Source organism: Eptatretus burgeri, chromosome 9 (genome assembly GCF_056783735.1).
Source record: "Eptatretus burgeri isolate ZD-2024b chromosome 9, Ebu_testis_v1, whole genome shotgun sequence".
Lineage (NCBI taxonomy): Eukaryota > Metazoa > Chordata > Myxini > Myxiniformes > Myxinidae > Eptatretus > Eptatretus burgeri.
The window spans coordinates 23,499,501-23,525,647 of NC_140969.1; the positions used below are offsets into that span (position 1 = coordinate 23,499,501).

At 41.0% G+C, this 26,147-nt stretch overlaps 1 protein-coding gene across 1 annotated transcript in view; it reads left to right on the top strand.

Annotated features, from left to right (window-relative positions):
• The window catches only part of LOC147019719 (transforming growth factor beta-3 proprotein-like), a 70,928-nt gene that overhangs the window by 11,646 nt on the left and 33,135 nt on the right, over positions 1 to 26,147 (top strand). The window contains exons 2-4 of the mRNA XM_085894386.1: positions 23,859 to 23,995; positions 24,269 to 24,404; positions 24,525 to 24,602. Of these exons, the coding sequence (XP_085750512.1) occupies positions 23,859 to 23,995; positions 24,269 to 24,404; positions 24,525 to 24,602 (351 nt within the window). The remainder of the gene's footprint in view (positions 1 to 23,858; positions 23,996 to 24,268; positions 24,405 to 24,524; positions 24,603 to 26,147) is intronic.

Below are 26,147 nucleotides of genomic sequence, written 5' to 3' on the forward strand. Positions count from 1 at the left end.
AGTATGATTATTACGATCCTCAAAACTGAAATAATATTTTGATGATTTGCTTTCATTAGTCCATGATAGTAGATCATGGAAAATCGTATCATATAATGCATGAAATCGCTCTGAGCCCCGAGTTTGAAAACTATAGCATTTACAAAAGATATGTTTATCGCAATTTATAGTCGTGATGAACAGGATTTCGATAATATGAGTAAGGAATGTGAAAAAAAATTATCGTCAGGAAATCGTTGTGGCCTGTTCCAAATCAGGGCATGGTTGAGCAGGCTTAAAAACATGCCGGCTTCATATCCCGGCGAGGTTACCCAGGAGACGCCTTAAGACCTCAAAGAGGGAGCTGACCAAGGATGTGCCTGATAAAGGATATCTATACGAATAAATGGCAATGTGTGTGCCTCCTCCATAACTCCAAAACCAGAAAACCTAGCAGCCTGAAACTTTGCATGCACACTAAGGGAACTCCAAGGAAGTGCATGAGTGAAAATTGGGTGTTTGGGTTAATTGAAACAACCTTTTGAAGATAATTAACGGCCTTATTTAACTATATCCTTTATCAGGTGCATCCTCAGCCACCTCTCTTTTTGGGGTCTTGAGGCATCTCTTGGTAAGTTCGCGGGGTCTGATGCCGCCATGTTTTTGGTCTGCTCAACCATGCCTTGACTTGGAACAGGCCGTAATGATTTATTTTTGATAAAGTGTTTTTTTCTCACTTTCCTCACTCATCTTATCGAATGCCGACAAACATCATCGCTACAAATTGCTGTATGCATCGCTTTTGTAAGTGCTTTTGTTTTCAAATTAGGAGCTTAGAGTGATTTCATGCATTATATGATACGATTTTCCACGATCTACTCTCACAGACAAATTAAAGTATATAATCAAAATATTATTTCGGTTTTGAGGATCGGATATCATCCGGACTAAATAAGTGTCGAAATCTGAATGGAAATCTCATACTTTAAAGAAATAATGAGTCTTAAAAACTAAACTGATGTACCTACAGTATTTACTTGAAGCAAGCAAGGCTTTGTCCCTCCATCTCTATATATACACAAGAAAATGTGGAATTTCCAAAGCATTAAACTTATCACTTTCGACTGTTTGGAGAATTATATTGAGTGAACAAAAAATTGAGGAACATGCCAAAATTAACCAGCTTCGTTGCAGTTGCATTGTTTAATGCATTCGATGATAGACCTCACACCCTGCCCCCCAAAGGATCTGCTTACTTATATCATCTGCCAGATCAGAGTCCATATTTTTGGAGGTTTCACTAGGTGTTCTACAGGGAATCAAAGTAAATATGGTGAAATTGGTCATTTTAAAATAAAGTTATAACGTTTGTGCAGACCGCGAACGATGTACCATGTGACACGTGCACAGACGAGCAGGCAACATGGCGGATTATCTTCAATGTTTATTTCACAGGTGATTAAACTTTGCGATATCTCCAGAGTTGTTCTAGATTAAATAAATGGTATGCAGCCACAGCCTGGCCAGCCGTTCCTTATCAACCATTTAATTGGAGTCCTTGCTTGGGTGGTTAAGCCACTTGCTGAAACTTCTGAAACTTCATTTATCTGATCTACGACACATCGGGTCATAGATCAGATGAATGAAGTTTCAGATTTTTCAGATAAGGATTTCAAATCAACCAATTATGGCTGGAATATTTAATTGATGATTTCATAATTAACACCATATATATACGCCATGGGGAGTTTATGACATGCCAAGTTTCAAATTTTTTCGTTGAGTAGTTTTGGAGATGTCCAATTTTTTTCCTTTAATCCAATATGGCTGCCATACCATGCGACCTATGACATCAGATTTATCAATTAAATATTCTCCATGTGGAGTCCCTCCTATGTTTGAAGTTTTGCATCGATTGGACGTGCAGTTGCAGAGAAAATGTTATTTTTTCCTAAGCAAAAATATATAGACGTGGACACAGACAGAGATACATAGATGCAATTTGGAGTGACACTTTGGAGTGACACTAATAAATCATAATCCTTCACATAAATCTTTTAGTACAGACATATTTCAAAAAGTTGCACGATATTTAAATGCAAGTATATAGGAATTACACAAATGCGCACCAGTTTATCTGACAGTAAGTTCGACACCTGGGACATGTTCTTAGCACTTTGACATGTACTTAGCATCCCCACTTTGCCAGAATTCAAAAGTACTTAGCAGTGAGATGCTTGAAGGTTTAAACATTTATAAACATCTTCGTGCTTTATATATTGGTAAGCCCAAACAGGAACCTTTGATGAAGGTAGAATTAGGGAGCAGGGAGGTGAGGGGAATGGGGGTGGTGGTTCTGTGTGTCCAAAATGAGCTTGCATTATGTTTTTTTTTACATGCAATTTAACTGGAGGAGCAGAGTGCCTTTTGACTCACCGTCACCACCAAATGTAAACCCGCAACTACATGTATCATCAAATACTTTTTACTGAATGTGACCTTGCTTCAGCTCAATAATGTGTCCTCACACAATACTTTGCACACCTTTATGCTACACAATGTGAGCAAAAAAAAGTGAATTTAAAAATGGTTCTCAAATATTTTGCACTTTTGTACATTAAAGTGTATCTTTACCAGGGTTACTAATACAGCATACAATCTTATCTTTTGGTGCCAAAAGACTGCTGTAATTTAGAGAGTATTTTTTTTTATCACTTCATATGCAGTCTGTGGCTGCTGGATGCATCATTGCTGGAAGCATTGCTGTGGCATTGATGGCAGTGCTCCATGTTTCCAGTAAGCTGGTACTCATTTTGCTAACCTCAGGAGGATAACAGGCTGAGTCAACCCACTTGATGTTATGTCACAGCACAACAGGGACTTAAACTCAGGACCCTAACATGTTAAGCCAGTCACCTCAACCATGAGGCTAACACCAGGCATTAGATAGTAATAAAACTCTCACAAAGATAAATTAATTTACATTGGCTCGTTTTGCTTTTCTATCTATCCCCATTTCAAATTCTATGTACAGGCAAAACAAATTTGGTCCAACAGCTGTGGGTGCTGGTAACTCGGCAGGTGTTGAGGGTACTTGTTCGCTGAACACACCCAGACGACAGACCTCATCACGCCAGCTCTCAGTCATTCTGAACCTTCCAAATGGCTGGAAAAAGTAAAGGTTGAAGTACAACAAGCAAAGCGGTTCCATCGGCCCCGGCAGGAAGGAAGGGAATAGAATGGTGACTATCTTCGGAAAAGCAGCCGACCGAGAGAGAAACACAAACATGGGAGAAAACGATCAGAGGCTTGGCCCAACTTCGAAACGTCAATTCGGCATTGCGTTGAGGAGTGGGAGAAGAAAAGGGAAGACCGATGAAAACTGTGACAGTGATTGAGTCCATATAATTCCAGTAAAGGGATGAGAGGCTAATAAGACCCTCATGCAGACCAAGGCACAGCTTGATCTTTCATGAATGGATCCTGCCAATGAAGTAGTTTAGTACAGGAAACAGCAAGAAGAGCTTCATATGTCAGGCACCTGACAAAAAGAGATGGAAACAGCATGAACTCACAGATTTAATTTACTAAATTAATTTTGTTACCACATTGTTTCTTGTCTCACTGTTTTCATCCCCACTCCTTCAACACCCTCCCACATTGTAAAGTTGATAAAGTGTTGCATTGAATTAATATTGTCTATATGTAGTGCAGGTTTGATGGGTCAAATGGCCTCATCCTGCGTCCCATTGTTCCTTGTGTGTCATGTGGTTGTCTATTGTTATTTGCATGTAAAAGTAATCTGAACAGAAGTCTCCCAATGTTCTGCTCCTGCATGTTTAATATACAAGCAGAGTATCAGCGATGTGGGCGATCTTTGTTCTTCTGACACATATCTTTATTTGGTCAGTGTTTTGGCAACTGACAGCTGCCTTCATCAATCCCGAAAATAAAAAGATAATGCGGGTTATATGCATGATGCAACAATGTGGTCACATGCAATTTAACAAGCCGGTAGGCGGACATGGGTAGTCGAATACCCAATAGAACCTGACACGATGGGCCCGTTCGATGGGGAATGACCTGAGGATTAAGCACGAGAAAATTCATGATTCTAGCTTCAAGGGTTAATGCTGCAGATTGTTTTTTCGTTAAAATACCCCCACATTTGGAGGTTTTTCAGCCGCTGCTAGGCAACCGAGGAGTCCATAGCAGCGGTTCTTTCTCACACATAACTAGGACATACCATGAACCTAACATACCAGTTTCATGTATATCTGACTCATAGTCTCTGAGATATAACGAACTTCGTATTTTTATTGTTTTCGACCAGGGTTCATTCAAAGTCTATCTTCTCTGACAGTTTTCATAGGATCCGGCCGGAAATTTTTGACAATATGGCTGAATGTACTGCCCACAATCACGCGTGGCCCGATTTTTGATTCTCGAAAAAATTAATTTTTGAGATTTTTTTGAAAATTTCAAAGGTCCATTGCTAGGCAACGGATGGGTCCATAGCAACGGTTCTCATTTGCACACAACTAGGTCATGGTCTGAACCTACCAACCAAGTTTCATCAAAATCGCCATTGTATTAACTGAGCACTGGACCGAACAGACATAAATACAGACAGACAGACAAACATATCGACGGAAATACTGATAATAAAGGGAGACTCGATCGACTACCCAAGAATGTCGTCACAACCTGCGACTAAATCCGGAAATGGGCCAATTGGGATATGGTATCTAAAGCACTCTTAAAAGATGAACAGCATGATTGGAAAATGCACTTAATGCGATATTAAAAGATTAGTTCGAAATCTCTCATCCATGTCAGCCTCCGCCATGGTTATATCAGAATGAGCTGATTCATCACACGGTCACGGATTGTTTAACCCCAATATGGGGCCATTTAAAAACTATGTAATGCTATTTTTTTTCTGTAATTTACGTAATGCAACGCTTGATTAGATCACATAACACTTCATTATGTAATGCAATGCTTGATTACCATGCTTTATGATGTACTGTGCATTCTGATGGGCTTCATTAAACCTTGCTATTATTGGACACTAGACAACCTGTGAACTCGTTGGGTTCCCATTGTGATAGCGATTGATGGAAAAAATAATTTCAAAAAAAAAAAAAGATAGCTCCAGCAAACTATACCGCTGAGGTTGTTTGCATTGATCAAATTGTCCCAAAGAGTACTTGACTGAATCAGGAATTTATTTTTTAATAATTTTTTTCGTTGCCCGATTTGAATGAAACTTGATATTGCACACCGCAGGCGAATGATGAGTATGGTGGGCCGAAAATTTTTGTGCTATCATATACCGTTTTGGCTGTATTTCGGGAACATATATACACATATATATATATATATATATATATATATATATATATATATATATATACATACATACATACATACAAGATGAGAGTTTTAGTAATATATAGATATGATTAGATTTTTCGGGGTCCCTCATCGTGACTAGCGCTCGACCATAACAAAGCCAATGGAAATCTGACGTAACAAACCCAGACATAACGTAACACTTGATTACCGCGCATTGACATACCATGCACTGACGGGCTTTATTAAACCTTACTATGATTCGACGCCTGATTAGATTTTTCGGTGCCCCTCATTGTGAGTAATACTCAACCCAAACAAAGCCAATGGAAATCTGATGCAACAAACCCAGGCAGTGTATAATGAACAGACTCCTACAGGCCTGATGTCTTCGGCTAAAGATGGTGGCCATATAATTTTGCATGGGTGCCATGGTGGGTAGAGTCAAACGACAAAAGTGCGTGTGGTCCGACAGCTGTCCGACCAATGGGTTCACATTTCAAAAATCGACCCCCAACAAAAACCCCAACAACAACACCAACCACGCAAAGCTCTTGCAGACCAACGACATGTCATCGGTAAAAACATACCTTCTGCTCATAATTCAAAACAGCTCGCTTCACTGGAAAATATGCAGACAGGAATACTGTGCTGCAAAGGGTGGGGACGTGTAATACCCTCTCCCACCTGGAGGGGGCACTACACGATACACATTTACATAGAGAATTTGCTACCCCCTCCTCCTTCCCCAAACTCAAGTCCACCGGCAAAGATAAAAACACCCCTATACACTAATTGGGGTCAGGCTGACCCTATGCAGCAAGTTTGGATGTAATCAACCCAGAACTGTCGGAGGAGTAGCGTGACAAACAAACAAACAAACCAAAAAACAAGAAGGTGTAAAGGCCTGACAGGTATGACGAAAATCATGCAAATGACATCAGTCACCTTGACCTTTGAAATATATCGTCACAAAACATCGACAGCCTCACTTTTGTCCTTCAGAGTCCTCTGGTATAAAGTTTGACGAAGATAGTTGAAAGCGTTTGCGAGTTAGTGCACTCACAGTGCGGTGCGGAGTCCAGCCGAGCTGAGCCGCGCCGTGCGCAGCCGAGCTGAGCCGTGCTGTGTTGAGCCGAGCTGATTTTTAAGCAAACGACATAGACCGACGTATGACGAAAATTTAAAATTTTCATCATAACAAACAACCACACAAACACTGGTCCATGAATTATAGTAAGGAACAGTAGGGGTATGCAAGCTACTCTGTCAACCTTGGATCACTATTAAAAAGACAATTTCCCAACTTCTGCACAGCATGTCGTACCGTTTATGAGCTACAGAGAAGGGATTTTAGATTATCCCTGTTTACTATCAGCCTAACTGTGTGTCTTCATCGCATTTCCAATGCACATCTGCAAATCCACCCAAGCATCCCCAACACCAGATGGACAGCTGGCTTCACTTACTCAAGACTGCTTTTCCGGTTTGGGAACAGCTGCTGAACATTTGATTGGTCACGTGCTCACGAGTTTGTTCACCCATAAATATTAATGGGGTGAATATGAAATATAATTAATCCATGACGATGTACAGGGATTCTGTGAACTTAAATGACTTATTTACTTAAAATACAACCCTCATCATTTTATTGCAAAGAAGATAATCATGTGATTATTATCCAGTGAAGTGAGTGATGGTAATACCGAGGGAGGGATTCGAAAATCTGTCAGATTCTTCTCCAACTGTAATGTATTCCAAAACATTTCAAATGCAAAACAAATGCACTCACTCAGCCACAGCCAAACTCATTCTATACAAACACATCATCAACCTGTGTGAAGATCTGAGTGGTTGAGTTTGTGTACAGTGAGAAGAAAAACAAAGGCAAACACCTGATACCATGATGGTGAAAGGTTTTGCCTTTGAGATAGTTATATAAAAGCACTGCACAAAAGATAGACATAATTATTTCGAAATTAAACATACATACTGTCCATAAACTGACGGTGGACCGACAGGGTAGTGCTGAGATAATGTGCTCACCATTGGGCGGTCCAATTTGCGTTCAATCCCCAGTCTGACGAGATACTCATCATTATGCTTCTTCATAGGCAGGGTGCTGCATCGATGAGAATGCTGTCTTTTGGCAGGGATCCCATCTAGAATTCGCTTGTGGATCTTACGGATTACATGGTCCCTTGGGAAATGAGGATGTCATTGTAAACCGGTGCCCTGGCCAAAATTCTAAATTTCCTGTGCTGCATCAGCAACATAGCGGTGCCACCAGGAATTATTTAAACCAGCAGCCATGTGCTGTGTTACATATCGTTACATGGAAGAAGGAGGAGGGGGCGGAACCATAGCTAGAATGTGTTAAGTTAGCATGGTTCGTGTGCTAGAGTAGGTTACATTTGCATCTGCACTGGGGACATGTCAGAGATAAGTTCTACATAATATGTGCACTGGGGAGGCAATGAGCATTCATAATAAAGCAGCATATGGTAAGGACGTTGTCATGTAAAACCTCCTGTGTACATGCGAGACCAGGTGGAGGACTTGAGGTGAGTGCAAGTAGGCAGATGAAAAGCATGATGCGCAGAGAGATACTATATAAATATTGTTCTGCGATACTATATAAATTCACGCGAGGAAGATGTAGAGAGATGGGTGATATATGACGAGCTGCGAGTTTCGATTATCCCTGTGCTCGATTAACTCTAAGTGAATGAGGTGTTAATGTACAGACCAGTTGCTAATGTGTGGAGCCGATCGTAATCGGATTGTTTAAAACTCATTAAGATTGTGTATCGGGAAAGAATTCCTTTGAGCTCTTTAAACCATCCTTGTGAATGGGCCAGCATGCAAGAGAGGACACTGCAATGGGAATCGAAGGATCGACAGCCCTGAAGGTCGAGGTGAACACGCGTAAGTTGTGCCGGCAGGACTAGGACACTGGGTGGCAGAAATAACTTGGCGTGCGATTCGGAGTTCGACATTGCATGTAATGGTGAACTTCCTCATTTGACTTTGTATCTGTTTATTTGAAATATAAGTTTCAAAAACGTTACGCTGTTCATGTGGTCATTGTATCGCCACTCAGAAATCACAGACACCAACTGACAAAGATCTATTCGAGTGGTAGCTGACCTGTACATTCGTTCATGACCCTGGATTGCAGTCGTTAGAGAATGCACTAGGTTCGGCACCACCAACAACATACCTACACCAAAGGGAAGGAAAACACCAAAGGTGCGCGTATCCTCTTACCCCGACAACTACGCCATAAAGTTGATCTTCACACACTTGATACAAATTGGTGATGCGACCGTGGTGGAGGGTAAACTGTTTGCTTCTTACATTGTGGTACAGCAAAAAGGTCTTAAGGATCTTGGGCATGAGCAATTGAAATGCCCAGGGTCCTAAAGACCTGTTTGTTTACCAAGAAAGTCATCTGGACTTTAAGTACTGTGTGACACCCAGGATTTACAACAGATCCAATTATGGTCTTTCACAAGATAGGTCATTGTGTGCCAGCACCCCAGGCAAATTCCAAATTCCTGTGATAATATGCAGCACCCTATGATGGAGTGGCAACCTATCCTGGGTTGGTTCCTTGCCAACAATGTTCACAACTTGTCATGAGTACCCTAATTTTTTTTTTATCTTGTGTAATTACCCTCACTAAAAGATTCGGAGAGGGTATTGCATTTGAGTCCATTTGTTTGTTTGTCTGTCTGTTTGTTTGTCTGCACAGAAATTTCATCTTTTTCTCCACAACCGCTCATCAGATTGAGAAGAAATTTTCAGCATTGGTGCGACGACTCATGTAGAATGTTTTAATGATAATTATGATGCCATAGGTCACGTGGTGTGGCAACCATATTGTATTTACCTGAAAACCTATAAAAAATATCCCACCCAAAAGAAGTCCCGATGAGGGTTTGCAATCTCTGATTGCTCTTTTTCTTGTTGTAAGGGGTAAATATGAGCAAAACTTCAGCATTTTATAATTTTACTTTGGACTTGTGCATTTCAAAGTGACATGCAGTGAATAAGTTTTATGGTTGGCATCAAAATGCTTCCACTTTTGCACAATTACTACATAAATATGTCTTAATCATTAAAATATCATGAGAAAAATTGGCTAGCAAGATGGGTTTTAGGTATACGCACTTGCCTTTGAGCTGTCCAGATACTGTTGCAGTGCCCGATGTAGGTTATAGCAGGAATCAGTAATTTGTTCACGGTTCACCGATAACTCACCTCCTCGTCACAATAGACACTGTGGCATCTTTAACGTCCACCAACTAATGCTGGCAGATTGGACACCAGCTTAACGTCCATCCGAGGGATCGACACACACACACACACACACACTGATGAAACACCCTACCTGTGAAACACTGGGATGACAGTTTATAGCTGTATTGGGATTCAAAATTAGGCCAAACAGCTCAGAGGTGAATGTGCATACCTCTCGGCTCGGCTGTCCTTACAGCCCCCACTGTTATTCTGATGTTTTGCTTCAAGAGCGATGCATCAATGTGTGCGCCATCCTTCGGAAGGACGATAAGCTCCAGGATCCTTCTACCAGCACCGGTCATTGGTGACCATTACAGATCGTATGGTGTCTTTCACAAAGAGTATGCGAGTCATCACCTGCACCCTTAACAAGCATTACAAATTCCTGCCACCTTCAAACGAACTTGAAGCCTGTTCATGAAAGACTTGAGCCATAAACGTTCCTCAGCAGATCCTACAATTTAAAAGGTGGGAATAATTATGGCCGTTAAAGGTAGTCGATCAAAATATCAGAAGCAGAACAATTTGCTCTCCATAATACATACACCGAGAGTACAAATTTTGCACAACTATAAGTAGAAAATATCTTAATGAGTCTACTTTAATTATTAGGTGTGAAAATTCGAGACAAGCTGATGATTATCGACACTTTTGAAACCTTAAATTTCAGAAATAGTATAAATTGTGAACATGAAAATTGCAGTCTTCTGCAGCAGTGGTTGTGTCATTTCCTGTGCACATCTCACCCAGAAGCGAAAACAGCTGCTAAGCTCAAGTCAAGTTTCTAACTGCTTATGAATTGACTCATCACAGTTAACTTATTGTCGACTTACCTTTCGAAAGCACATCAAAAAGTCTTTCCATCTTTCCATGATCGTTAATCATTGGGAGCAAAAATAATTTGCTTGTCAAAACATTGGGGTGATTCTGTTTGGTTCCTTGGTCAGAAACAGTTAACTTTGTTATCCTGTAAAATGATGCTTTCATCATAGAGACTGTACATTGTTTTCCTATGTTTTGTATATTATGCAATGTCATTACTGTTTCCTTTTGACAACTGTGGGCGGTGCTGGAACAAGTTATGGGATTGGGGAAGGAAAGAAGGTGCACGGGGGAAAAGGGGTTTGAGCGAAAGAGTTGATTTGTTTGACATTCCGATCTCAATCAATGGCTCATGAAAGTTGCAGCTGTATTTCAAGGTTCAAATCCGATATTCAACATTAATTTGTCCATTGGCGACTGTAATGTCCTTGTAAGTAATGTAAAAGTATAATTATACATCCCAATGTCCTTATTTTATGTATCAGCTCCTCCATGAACCTGAGATTATTGTAAAATAAAGGGTGGATAAGTTGAAATGTTTTCAAGGCTTAACTATATTTAATATTAACCTGAAAGAAAACGAAAACTGATTAAAGTATTTGTGAATTCAGGTCGGTTGCCTCCCTGTTTTTCTTATTAAATTTTATATTTTTGTCAAATAGCTTCCCCTTCAGATGGTGCCTTCTCTTCTCTTAGTCCTATGACCGTTCCCAGCTCTTCAGGGACACATGCATTTGTTACGGTTTTGGAAGACCCCGGGGAGTCACATCCAACACATAAGGGTTCTCTAGTGTAGTTACATCTGGAGCAATTTTGTGAAGCTAACTTAACCCTCCTCTCACACTGGTGGAAGGGAAAGATGCATTGTGAATGTTGTTAGAACTATCCCCATTGTTCTCTTCCTCATTCTCAAACACCTCTTCTCAAAGTCGATCCTCAAATTCCATTCTCAAATACTTCTTAACTCTTTACAGATTCCATCCCTGTGCTACATTCACTTTAAAAAACAGGACATGGAGCACACTAATCTATTCAGCAACACTTCAATAACATACATCGAACATGGACTCTCTTTTAGTACAGCAAAACCAAACCGTCAGCGCTGCAAGCTTTCTCATCACTGCCAATGTTGCGAAAATTATTGTCCTTGTGCTGCCAAACTGCCAGCACTGACAGAGTTGCACCAGCCATCCTGCTCATCGCATCCCTGGAACCAATCGCAAAGACTCGATCGCAGAGCACCAGCTAATCGACATGGCCAGATCACGAAACGTGGACGTGAGAGGCGACAGAAGTGAGAGTGATAAAATCCGAGGCTCGTTCTGCAGAGTCGAGGCTCGTTCTGCAGAGTTGAGTCCAGTTCTGAGGAGGGGAGAGAAAGGCTTGAGTAGAGTTGGTTTGAGAGGTCCGCTGGTCTGAGGGCAGCATTGAGGTGAATCACGCCAAGAACGGCCAATGTAGGACACAGTGGGATGGGCACAGGCAGCAGACGAGAGGAGTGCGGAGTGGTAACGCCCAGGCATGATTGCCACCTCTCCACAGCCAACACCTCCTGTGAATCTAGTAAAAAACCACCAATTCTCGAGCATAGAAAGGGTCAGCAATGATTCTCCCCAGAAATGACTCCTCTTCCTACACATATTACACACACATCCTCCACCCTTGCATCTTCTAGCACACACACCTCATTGACTTGCACTGTTGTGGAGTATCAACCAATCCACAACAGCTCTTTTCAGAACTCACATTATACACACCCGCATACACCGCATCTCCAACCTAAACTTCTCAATGACCCACACCATAAACCCTGTTTGTTACCATGTGAGCTGTATGGATCACGAACGGGTAAGGCCGGGGTCGACACCATACCCTACCTATTTCACACCTCTATCAACCTTTCTTCTCTCCTTCTCCCAGAATGATTGAGGCACCTGTGTGTGTGTAGATTTGTGGGAAGATGACTGACTAAGGGCTTGTGTGTTTAAGGGTAGGATCTTTCTTTTTGACACGGTTTTTGCTTTGTAAATACCTACTTTTTGCTTATAAATGCAGTACATGTCCTTTGCCAAATTCTTAATGAAACTACGTATTTCCAACCTGTCCAATCGTCTTTTTCTCCATTGGTTAGAGAGAGTATGTAAATAATGGATGGGAGTTCTGCACTACATTTTCATTATGGTCAGTGATTAGCCAATGTCCCACTTACAGTATCGCTCTGCTGTGCTTGATTGGCAGGAGTGGGGCATTGAGAGCGTGGTTACCTATCTGGGGGGATTCATTTGCCGAGAGGGTAATGTGGGAATTGAATACGAGGACCTTTCCTAAAGTAATCGTCTCAGACAGCATCCATGGTTGTTTTGCAACCTGTCATGCTGCAGAGCTATCTGCGGCTCATCAGCTTCAGGGTCATAGGTTAGGAAGCGGGTCCGAGAAGCCCCTCATTACCCAGACCAGTGAACCTGCAACACGTTCTTACAGTAATCCCCCTACGTGGGAATTGGACACGAGGACCCTTCCTAAAGTAATCGTCTCAGACAGCATCCATGGTTGCTTCACAACCTGTCATGCTGCAGAGCTATCTGTGGCTCGTCAGCTTCAGGGTCATAAGTTGGGAAGCGGGTCCGAGAAGCCCCTCATTACCCGGACCAGTGAACCTGTAACACGTTCTTACAGTAATCCCCCTCAGGTTTAAACTCCAAACATTCAGGCTTTCCGCACACCTCAACTTTTTTATTCCTCTTTTTTACTATTTGTGGAACCACCTTCTGAAGACTGTTCAATCTCACTCTTCCCTTTAGTTTAAAATTTCCAGCTGGTGGTTCTCGAGTGATCCCCCATCCATACCTGCAATATTTTCTACCCCCACTAGGCATACCTAATTCAACTCTCTCACTTGTTTTCCCTTTACTCTCAGTCCTCTTTGCCTACTCTTTCTTTCTATAACTTCTTGTGTCCAACTATGCCCCCAGTTTAAGTATGTTGCCATTTTACCCTGTTCCTCACTCTTACATAAGTCTCGGTTTTGTCTACAAAAAGGTATAAATTGTACAGAAAATGCGTAAAAATTGTACTATATATTGTCCAATAAAGGTGAGCAGAACTTTGTGGTAACTTTACTTTAAGTTGCTACACCTATGATAGTGCTTGAAGATTACTTTTGATTTGCTGTTTTTGCTTCCAAAATAACTTTCCACAACAGTTGTGTAAAGTGAAGGAGATCCATATTCAAAAGTGAAAGCACGACCAAGCTATTGAGTTGTGCAGAAGGAAGGCCCACATTTGCCATTTCAACCAAAGAGTGGTCTTTATCCGGAACTATCTAGGCATCGTATGCCAGGTGTTATGTATCTTTCTATGGGGGAGGGGACATCACATAACAGCAATTTGCAAATGGTGAGATGGCACGTCACCTCGAGATATTTCAGAGGGTGCTGAGTATAAACTTGCATTTAGCCCTGTGATAAACCATCAGTTTAATAAATCTGTCATTGTTTGTTTCAGAGTATAATCCAGAAGTTTGCTATGTCATTACCCCACGCATGTGAAGTGAAAAGCGAGGTTAAGCAATTGGATCATGTCCATCCATCTGTCTTGTCCATTTTTGATCGAGGAACAACTTATTTATATTGAATGTTATTTGCAGCGTCAGAACACCTGTTAATACAGAATTCCTCAGCATCGGGACCTTTCGGCCTGGGAGATGGTCCAAACGGTCTTTTATGGTGCTGCGTTCAGTATTACTCGACTTTACCGTTCCCCAAGGTCATCTGAATGATCCAAAATCGATGGCACATGCATACGAAAAGCAGATGCCATGAAACACGTTTTCTTACCTTTTAAAGGGTTTATTTGAAAAGCAAAGTACAGGGAAGAGGGTCGACAAGGTGCTATCATAAATGGAATAAACCAAGCAAGTCAAACAACACAAAGAGGAGAACGGGAATATGTAAACTTATATACAATGTTGAGAAATGAAATGCAAAACTTAATCCACCAGGCACCACAGATCACACTTGTACAAGACAATAATGCAGGTGGGACTTCCCTTTTGTTGACGATGTGCAGGGTGAACACAGGACACAAAGCAGCATGTTTTAGAAACCAAGAGCGAGATGAGAGCCAGTGATGATGGCGTCCAAAGATGAAGTAAAACAGCCATGAGTAGGGCCAGCGATGAGTAGGCCTTCAAACAGGCCTCATGATCTTCTTTATCCTTTTCCCGCCGAGGCCTCCTGGTCAGCGCTTCTTCTTCCTCCGCAACGTGCTTCTTTGCACTCTGAGCATGTGGAGTTCTCCTGTCTAAATTATTTCTTCTTCTCTTCAAAGATACGGTGGCTCCTTACTCTGTCCAAAGGCAGGATTATACCAGCTTGGGTCAATCCCAAAACTTCTACAAGACCACAAGAACGTCTCCCTCATGAACTCTGTGAACCACTTGCTTGACGTCCTTCGACACGAGGCCTCTCTTGGTTCTCTGCTGGTTGACGGGCTTCTTTTCTTCCTCCTGGGTGGAGTCCTCCTTTGGGGTCCTGCCCAAGGAGTGGCCTAAATAGACATATATGGACATTTCTGCTGCCACGGCTGGCACAAACTAGCCAGAGAGATCATAATCAGCCTAGTTGCACATGTGACGTGTGTCTCTGTGATGGGAAGTCCTCACCTAGTCACACCTACAAACAAGAGGTATTTACATATCCATAATTAATGTCTACCCTGTCGATAAATTACATATGCTGCCACATCAGTCAGCAGCATGCGTAACAAATGACTTACTCTGAAAGGTCCTCATTACATGACAATCTAACCTATTCAAAACACATGGACCATAATACGCTTACCACTGTCGAGCTATGGATCCCCTCTCCCCCGACTCTTCCATGTAACATTATATTTTGAACATGAATAGGAAGACAAGTTTGCTGTTTTGCAGTAAATTGGCTCTGAATTCGTCCCAACTGCACATGCACAGAGAGGAGCTTGATAACACTTTTATCTGTCTGCCTCTGTCAGTGAAACAAAATTGAAAATGATTCCAAACAGGAACCTTGCTATTTTTAAGGACATTATAAAGGACACAAACAACAGGCACAAATAACTCATTTAATGTGTTCGATACGGTGATGTAATAAACACTGTGTAAAACGGTGGTAAAACCCAGAATATATTTATCTATCTGCCTTTAAACCTCTTCAAACATTTATTTAAATTGGATTATATATGTGTACACTGTAGAACACAAATTTTCCTCATAATACTTCCAAGAATCATGCTATATGTATGTATATATGTATATATGAATATATAATATAAATGTATATATATTTTTTAATGAATATATACATACATATATATATAATTTAAATGCTTATATGTATATATAATATAAATGTATGTATATATATATATAATATATGTATAAATGTATATAATATAAATGTATGTATATATATATATATATATATATATATATATATATATATATATATATATATACTATAGATATATATGTATAAATGTATATAATATCAATGTATGTATATAATATCAATGTATGTATATATATAATATATATGTCTAAATGTATATAATATATATATATATATTATATATGTATATGTATGAACATATATAATATATATACATGTATAAATGTATATAATATAAATGTATGTATGTGTATATATATATATATATATATATATATATATATATATATATATATATATATATAAAATATAATTGTATGTATGCATATATATGTCATATATATATACTATAAATGTATATATATTTATAATATAAATGTATGTATATACTGTATAATATATATATATATATATATATATATATATATATATATATATATATATATATATATATATATATATATATACACATACACACACAAACACACTACACAAACAAACTTTTACATGGCTAGGTTAGGGATCTTTCACCTCACGCATCTATTCTCCTCTCTCCATCCACCTCTCTATCCCATCTTCTTTGGACGCACAAAGAGCATCATTACTGACTCGCAATCCCATTTTCTTCTGGCACGACACCGCAACCCCTACATTGAACTACACCACACTTCCCACTCCCATACCTTAAACACCACCAGTATTCCTCCTACATACCTCTCCCTAAGCGTTTTGGGTTGCATTGGTCTGCTGACCACACCAGGTATTTAGAGGTCATTTACCCTCACCTGCTTTCTTTCTCTCTGGCTATCTCATCTTCCGTGTGTGTGTGTGTGTGTGTGTGTGTGTGTGTGTGTGTGTGTGTGTGTGTGTGTGTGTGTGTGTGCGCGTGCGTATGCGTGTGTGATGGCACCTGTCCAAGCATAAATTAAGATTGTAGAAGATATAATGGGATAACTCTGCTCTGTGTCTGCTTTTGTAAGATTGCTTGTCTTTTGCTGCACCCCACAAATCCTTGATATACCCTGATGTACATAAAAATAAACCCCATTCAATGTGCACATACCTTTCTTCACTTGATTGGAAATAAATGCTTTGTATGGAAATGTTCCCAGCTCGTTTCCATGTTTTCCTTCATTGGTCCAGCATGGCTCACACCATAGTTTAGCTGGGACGTTATCCACCAACGATCTGTTTCTTAGCCGGTACATGCTTGGCAGTTCCACTCGGCTGCATCTGATCTGGTAAGGTGATCCAATTTCGGCAAGTGCATACTGAGAGCATGTCCCCTGGTAATTAGATCATGTGACCTTTAGGTAAATGGTATTTATTAGACGGAGGACCTTAAGTCACGTGGTTGAATTATTGGCGTTCACGGTCGATTAACGAACCGCTGGGTCACAAAGTTATTTGTGTGAGACGGCCTGCGATTCTGGAGAGTCTTGTGGGAACCCGAGGTAGTTCACCCCTCGTGGTCTTCACCCCCGACACCCTGGTCCGCAACAATGTATATATATATATTTGTTTTTATATTTATATATCGTGAGAGGGTGTGGAATGTGAGGTTGCAATCAAGCCTCCATCTCCTAAACAGCTGCGACTCAACACTGCCTTTTTACAGTGTATCAGGGTGATGTATTAGACTACTTCAGTCGGTAGTGCAAAACCTCCTTATTTAACGATCTCTAAAATCATTATTTTATTTAAAATGAAGTGTATATTTGAACACTGTGTGGGTTATCATGTTCTCTGCACTCTCTCGTTCAATTATGGATCCTATTAACATTGAGTATTGAGATGCTGTAAACCTTTTATGCAACGAAGTTTCCAGCTCTTTTGAAATCCACAAATATACTTTGTCTGTACTGTATCTGGCAAAGGTGCACTCTGCAATTTTATTTTAACTGATGCATGTGCAGTGTGAATGTCTTTTCACAACTACTATTTGGAGTCATGCAGATTCTCTTTGTGTTCTCCATATTTAAAGGCATGTTGACTCATTATCCCTCTCCTTTCTCTTTCTCTCTCACTATCTCTTCCACTCTCTCTCTCTCAATCTCTTACTTGTTCCTGCTCATGATTGTCTTTGTTTTTCTTTTATTTGTTGTTTTTCTTTCCCAATCCCTCTTGCTTTTTCTTCATGCGTCTTGTCGTATGAAATTGAGGGGCATCATTTTTAAGCTTTCCTTAAGATTAACCCCTCCTATACAATGAATGAAATTCAAAGTTATTGTAATAATGCTTTGTTCTTCTATATATTACCCACAATATGAATAATGCTTTGTCTCTGTACGAATATTGCACCACATGAAACTCTTTATTGTATGGAAATAAATATAAATATCTATATCGATATCGATGTAAATGTGTATGGTCGAGTGCCACATCCGGTGTGAGGGGATATTACAAGTCATAACTAGAAAGCATCTCAAAATGCAAAGCCCATTAGCATCCGCTTTGCACTGAAATTAAATTTGACGAAAAGAACAGCAAAGAGAAAAAGTAATAATTTGTTTTTTTTATAAATTAGTTTTCTTCATATTCTCATAACAAAGGTTTGTTGAAAGTTTGATGACTAAAGCTCAAATGGTAAACCAGAAAGCATCTCAAAATACAAGAAGACAAAACCCCTCCCTCACTTCAAATGGCCGCACTGCTGATACTGCATGTGTAAAGTCTGAATGCCTAAACTCGGTGTTTGCGTCAAAATATTGTGTCCGAAACCCATCGGTTTCTGTACCCACCTTACCCAGGCGCACACAACTGTCCCTGGACTCTGTTCTTTTCTTCGGACAAAGTGGAAACTTGCTGTCAAATCTCGACTCAAATTCTGCAACTGGTCCAGACGGCAACAGCCCACGTGTCCTAAAAACCTGCTCCTCTGCTTATGCTCACCCTCTCCCTGTTCTATTCACCCTCTCATTAGCTCAAGGTCATCTGCCATCTGCTTGAAAATCAGCAAACATTACTGCCCTGCACAAAAATGGTGCAAAAACAGATCCCTGCAACTACAGACCAATCAGCCTTCTCCCAATCATCAGCAAGGTTATGGAATCCATCATCGCTTCAGACATTAAATCCTTCATCTTCTCTATGGATGCTTCCAGTCTTGCTCTATGGATGCAAGACTTGGACTCTGACCAAGGATCTGAGACGGAGACTTAATTCCTTTGGTACCAGGTCTCTTCGGAGAATTCTTGGCTATTGCTGGTCGGACTTTGTGTCCAACGAGCAGTTGCAGAGAGAGACTCAAATGAGATTTGTTACCTGCGTAGTTCGTGAGCGTCAGCTGCAGCTGTATGGACATGTGGCTCGGTTTCCTTACGCTGATCCTGCTCACCAGATTCTCTCAGTGAGGGAGTCTCGTGAGTGAGTCTCGTGAGCCAATGGGCCAACCACGTGCCTCGTGGTTGCAGCAGGTTGATCGGCATCTCAAGGAGATGGGGATGGGCCAGGCATCTGCCTGGGGATGGCCAGACGGAGGCCCCTGGAGTACTGGTGGAAAGTGGACGCAGCGACGCGCTGCTCTGGCGCATGCTCCCATACCTGACCTGACTTCCACTCATGGCTCACTGACTTCCTCTCCTGTCGCAGTCAAAGTGTGGCCCTAAATGGAGTTCTTTCATCCTCTCTTCCTGTCGAGGCTGGAGTTCCTCAAGGTAGCATTCTGGGCCCTGCTCTTTTTCTGTTTTTCATCAATGATCTCTGCACCTCTCTGGAAAATCCTCTTTATCTCTTTGCTGATGACTCCACCCTCTGTCGTACCATATGTCATCCCTCAGACCAGCAAGCAGCAGCTTCTTCACTCTCTGCAGATCTGGATAAAAATCACAAACTGGTCCAACATGTGGAACATGTCTTTCAATTCTGACAAATCTCACACTCTCACTATGTCTCTCCGTAAGGACTGTTTAGACCCCCCCCCACACCCCATCTTCGTTCTCAACAATCTTCTGGAAGAAGTCCTTTCTTTCAAACTTCTGGGTGTCACTATCTGACATGATCTTTCCTGGAAAAGCCACATTTCCAAGCTGGCCTCCAAAGCCAGTCGCCGACTGGGAATCCTCCGTCGTGCAAAGTCCTTCCTTGGCCCACCTGAGCTCCTGACCACATACAAACCTTTCGTCCACAGCCTGATGGAGTACTGCTCTTCCCTCCGGGCTGGTGCTCCTGCCTCTCACGTTTCTCAGTTTCACGCTGTGGAAACCAAGGCATTTTGGATCATTGGTATCTCCCACGATGAGGCTGAGTCTTTGGGCCTCTCACTCTCTCACCGCAAGCAGGTCTGTGGTCTTTCTGTCTTCTACCGTCTCCTCTCCGGTCTCCCCCCCCACCCCTTGCTGTGTCTGCGATTTGTCCCCACCATATTTCCGCAGGGCGTTCAAGGTCTGCCAACAACCCCCTTCTGGTAAAACTACCAAAATCACGAATCACCGCTTACCTTCACTCTTTCATTCCTCTTTTTTCCCGCCTTTGGAATAAACTCCCTCACTGTTCAATCCCGTTCATCCCTCCAGGCCTTCAAAATAGCTGTTCACCACCACCTCTTATCTTCCCCCAGCTAAAACCTCGATCTTTTCTACCCCCGTTAATCCACCCCAAACCCACCTCCTTCTAACCCACCTGCTTTCCTTCCTGAAAGTCCCTGTAGTGTCCATCTTGTATACCCAATGTTCCCTGTCCCATCCCTCTAAATTTCCACAGATCTCCTAATGTCTCTGTTCCCCACTGTTTTGTCCTTCCAATGCCCCTCTTGTCTCATGCCCCCCCCCCCTTGCTGTGCGTTGTGTGTTCGCTCTCATACGAGCCTTGACAAGGTATACAAAACAAACAAACAAGAAGTGTGGGAATTATCATACTCTAACATCATGCTGCTTGTCTGTTTGTTTGACTTATATGAACCCCTGAACCGCTGGACACAACGAGCTGAAAAGTGATGGTTGCACTCACGTACATTGGTTGGTGTGCATGTGAAGGTTTTACGGGGTAAACAAGATGAATCGTTCCTGTGGTTCAGAGTGGGGGGAGCACCCCTAATTCTCTCTGTATCATATAGTGCCACCTTGTGGGAGCAGATATTACAATTCATAATAAAATACTCATTTATCGTGTTATCGACATCATAAAAGTTGGGTAATTAGTTGGGTAACCTGTCCTTAAGGATGGGTTCTTTGCTAGCTTATAGACAAATATAAATTTGAAACATTGCTCTTCAGTGCCATTCTCCATGGAACCATTTCTCCTTCATGGGCGAATTAGCTGTAAACATACAGTATATCTCTTATTACCTGCATTTTCCATTGTTTTTTTTTATATCTACCTATCAATAGCAATTTGAGTTTTCCCCTAAAATTAAAGTCCTCATGAATATTTAAAAATTGCAATCTCATGAATTGCCTGCTTATTTCATTCCAAGAAGATAATTGTTTTGAAAATATCATGAAACAAATAAGTATAACAAAAACAGCTTTGTTAACGGTTGATAACATCACCTGGTCTGAAGCGAAAAGTCACTTGGGGTCATGATTCATGAACCGTCAGCTGGTGGGCAGTGGTATAACGATAACATTGGAAGCGAGTCCAATTAAAATTGTAGCAGACGGGTAGTGCTCAATTCTTCGAACAAGGTACGATAAAACACAGAATGCTGCAATCAGCTCGCAGGCAGCGATCATGTGGTCACTTTCGTTCACATTTCAGATATTCTCATGGATGCCATTTGGCATTTTATTTGGAAATATGTCATGACTACTTCAGAGTTATAAGAAATCAAAATAAAAAGGATCGTCATGAGAAAATCCATACCATTTCATGTCGATGGCGAGTAGTTATTGTGTTACCTTTTCACATCGGATCGGATGGGATGATGATGTGCATTGTACATCGGTCTTAACTCTTTATCTATCTATAATTCCAGCAATCTCTGTGTGTGTGTGTCTGTCTGTTTGTCTGTCTGTCTGTTTGCGACCGCCGTTTCTCGACAACCACCGGTCCGATCTCATTGAAACTTGCTAGGAATATTGCCGGGGACCCGTGGATGTGCCTTTTCGAGGTTTGATATCGATCGGACGAGCGGTTCCCAAGTTACGGCCATTTATCTGTCGACCAATGACAAGACACGGTGATATGACGTCACGAATGACGTCACAATTAATGTTTATTTATTTATTTTTTGCACGATTGACGGTCCGATGTGATTGAAACTTGCATGGAATATTGCCGGGGCCCCGTGGATGTGCCTTTTCAAGGTTTGATATTAATCGGACGAGCGGTTCCCAAGTTACGGCCATTTATCTGTCGACCAATGACAGGACACGGTGATATGACATCACAGTAAATGTTTATTTATTTATTTATTATTATTTCTTTTGCACGATTGAAACTTGCCAGGAATATTGCTGGGGACCCACGGATGTGCCTTTTCGAGGTTTGAGAGAGAGAGAGAGAGAGAGGCTGCACATACTGGCACTAACCTACGGGCCCGCCATAGTTTTTGCAAAGCAAGTAAGATATTCCCAAAGGTCGAAACATATTCAAAGTATGATTTGAGAGAGATAGTTCTCATTTTGAGAACTTTAGTAGTAGTTAGTTGTCGAGGGAAAGAGAGGGAAAGAGAGGGAAAGAGAGGGAAAGAGAGGGAAAGAGAGGGAAAGAGAGGGAAAGAGAGGGAGAATCTCATTCTGAGAACTTTTGTATGCCTCTCATAGGTAGGGGTGTGTATGAACTTTTTCTTGCTCCTTTGCCACAGGTACCTCGTTATTTTCCATTTAACACATTCCTCATCATCACCATTTTTTTTGTATACCTTCTCGAGGCTCGTATGAGAGCAGTTATGTCAATTTTTAAGTTATCTTTCCTTTTGTGTGCCGTTTTGGTTGATGCTATCATGCATATGTGGTGTTGAAGTCTTGTATTAGGGTAGCACCTTATAAGCCTTTCCTGATACGAAAAAAATGTGCAAAGTATTTTATTTTTTAATACAATGATCTAATGCTTTGGGTGGTGGGCTTGGGATCCCACTTGGCTGTTGAATTAATATCAAGTGGGGTTGACTCGGCCTGTCATCCTTCCGAGGTCGGCAAAATGAGTTCCAGCTTGCTGGAAAACTGTGTCAGAGTGGCGACCCATCCAGGATTGTGTCCACTGCTTAGACAGCACCAATGCTCTGCCCAGAGTATGGTCCCAATGGATGGATGGTTGTAAAGCTCATGGAGGAGCTTGTTGAAAAATCACAAGCAGGGTAAGGACATTTGGAGACATCGGTGTACTTTTACCGAATCAAAAGGGCATTATTATTCACAGCTGACTACGTTATGACGACAGAGAATTTCACGATGCAACTTCTGCTGGTGAGAAGGAAAGAATATCAGAGAGGATTTGTCCTATGTTGTTAATGTAAATAAGGAAAGCGTTACGGGAGGCCATTTCACCTGCTATACCCACACCCTACCACCTAAATGTATCGATGTCCCTTTACATTGATTTGCTACTCACATACTGAAAAATCACTGAGATCGATGTACATTTAACATGTGTAAGTTGACTAGAGAATGGTGACTCAAAGTGTTGGATGAACATGACAAGCCGTCCAATCTTTCAGGGCCCAGCAACATCTTTGCATTTCCTGAAGCACTGTGCTAATCCCCTTTATCTTCAGTTCAACAGAAATGTAAATTACAAACATCCTTTTCCTGCAGAAATTCCTGCACCTTCCTGTTGGTGATAACTTTGAACCTCACAATGCCCCTATATTTTTATTCTTTCCCACTCCCAACACCCCTCACTCAAGTTTGCTCACCCAATCATTATCTGGAATACTTGCATGATGGCTTTTCTTTTTTCCCCATCCTGTGTCCAAACACAAAATTAGTTGCAAAAACAAACAAACTAGGTTCCAGGATAGGTTAACCGCATACCGTACCTTCTTTCTTTTTTTTACCTGTTGACGATGTCCTCCCCTTTCCCTAGACCGCCCATTGGTGTTCACATTCGATTTAGATGATCTTGCAACACAAAACATCACCATCTCGTCAGCAGAGTTCCGTATCCTTCGACTTCAAAACAACCATACAAAACTGCAGGAACAAAGGATCGATCTCTATCAGGTTAGGCTACAATTCACTGAGATACTTATTTGAATCAGGCAAGTCTTCTCTGCTCGTGTATGCAGCACCTGTCTGTGTGTAGCCCCATCTTCCCCCCATCGAAGGTTGAAATATATAGCCAACAGTGGTGCTTGAATACAGACTTGCACACTTCCCATTAAAGGTTGTTGTCTTTGTAAATGCATAATGATACTGTACATCTCTCTCTCTCTCTTTCTCTCTGAATTGTGTATTTCTTTCGTTCTTATCTTTGTCTCCTTACGTCTCTCTCAGGTCTTTGGGCCCCCAGATGAAGATGTCCAAGAACCAAAATTTCTGGCAAGCAAGCTTGTGCAGACGAGTGGAGAACAGGAAGAATGGTTATCATTTAAAATCACAAGTATCTTGCACCAGTGGCAGGTTCATCCTGGTAAGGCGTTGCTTTGAGCATCATAGTATTGAGTACTCATGTCACTCAAATTCTTTCCTACGTATACAGTACTGTACTTGATTTTAAAAGCATAATTTTGGATGTTAAATTTTTCCACAGTGAACAAATTGGAGCTTGAGATTTCGTTGCATTGCTCATGCAATAAGGATGCACCTGAGCTGCAAGTGAAATTTTCAGGTGAGTATAAAATAAAAATGAGGGTGAAGTTTTGGTGTGCAAGATAACTCGGTGTTAGTATGTGCAACTTTGAATTGTCTGGATTTGGGTTTGAGCACCGGCAACCAGATCTATGTTACTGTAATGTAGTGCAATGTCAGCAGGGGGCAGTTCAATGTGGGGGCATTGAACTGCTGACTTGTTCTGTGAAGTTGTTCATGTAAAGAATGACATGGTTTCTTTACCAAGAGCCGGCTATAGGCTTACACAGTGACAAGCAAGATGTTGGGTATATGAACAAAATGGGCTGGCAGGATAGCCTACAGGTATGTACTGTCATCCTGTCTTCCATCCAGCTGTAAACTGTCATCTTGTAGTTTCGCATGCTGGGTGAGGCATCAATGTGTGCACCATCTCTCAAATGGATGTCAAACTGGGTTCCCCGTCTGTTAGCATTAGTTGGTGATGTTCAAAGATCCTACTCTGTCCTTTCCAAAGAGTAGATAAGTTCCTACATTCTTAGTCAAGTGTCTTACATTGGAGTGGCGATCTGTCCAAGATTGTAAATCGAGCCAAGAAACTGATTCAGCACAACCAATGCTTTGTCTAAGGCATAATAATAATAATAATAATAATAATAATAATAATAATAATAATAATAATTATCTATACTAATAAATGTGTGTGGGTGTCTCCTCCATAACTCCAAAACCATGAGACCTATCAGGCTAAAACTTAGCATGCATACGAAGAAAACTCCAAGGAAGTGCAAGAGTGAAAATTGGGTGTTTGGGTTAATTAAAACACACCTTTTGAAGATAATTAACGGTCTTATTTAATTATATCCTTTAGCAGGTACATCCTCGGCCATCTCACTCTCCAAGAGGTCTTATGGAATATCGTGGGTTACCTCATTGGGGTCTGAATCTGCCATGTTTTTTGGCCTGCTCAACCATGCCTTGACTTGGAACAGGCTGCAACGATTTCATAACGATAAAGTTTTTTTCTTTCACTTTCCTCACATATCATCCAATCCCTGTTCAGCATACCGACGAATCGCTGGATACATTGCAATTCTTATAAACGCCCAGAGACGCCAGCATTCGTGGCTTTATTTCACTTCCACACATGTCATAACCTTAAATCTCTTAAGCTCTGAAACTCTCTCAAACTAAGCTGAATTACAAAATTTAAGCTTCAGGTTTGAACTTAGCAGCAGTTCTAACCGATGAAAAAAGTGTTCATTTGTCCAATTCAGACATAGTTTTGACATTCGGACATGGCTATCACTTGCCAACCATTTCATTGGAGTGCTTGCTTGAGTGCTTATGATGCTTGTCAAGTGCCTACATTGGACGGTGGTACAGTTCGTGTCTCGATGAGGATGTAAAGTTGGCAGTTGCTACAAGGTAGATAGATATATATATATATATATATATATATATATATATATATATATATATATATATATATATATATATATATATATATATATATATATATATATATATATATATATATATACATCAAAGCCTGGTGTGTTGGCGCAGTGGTTAGGGCAGCGGC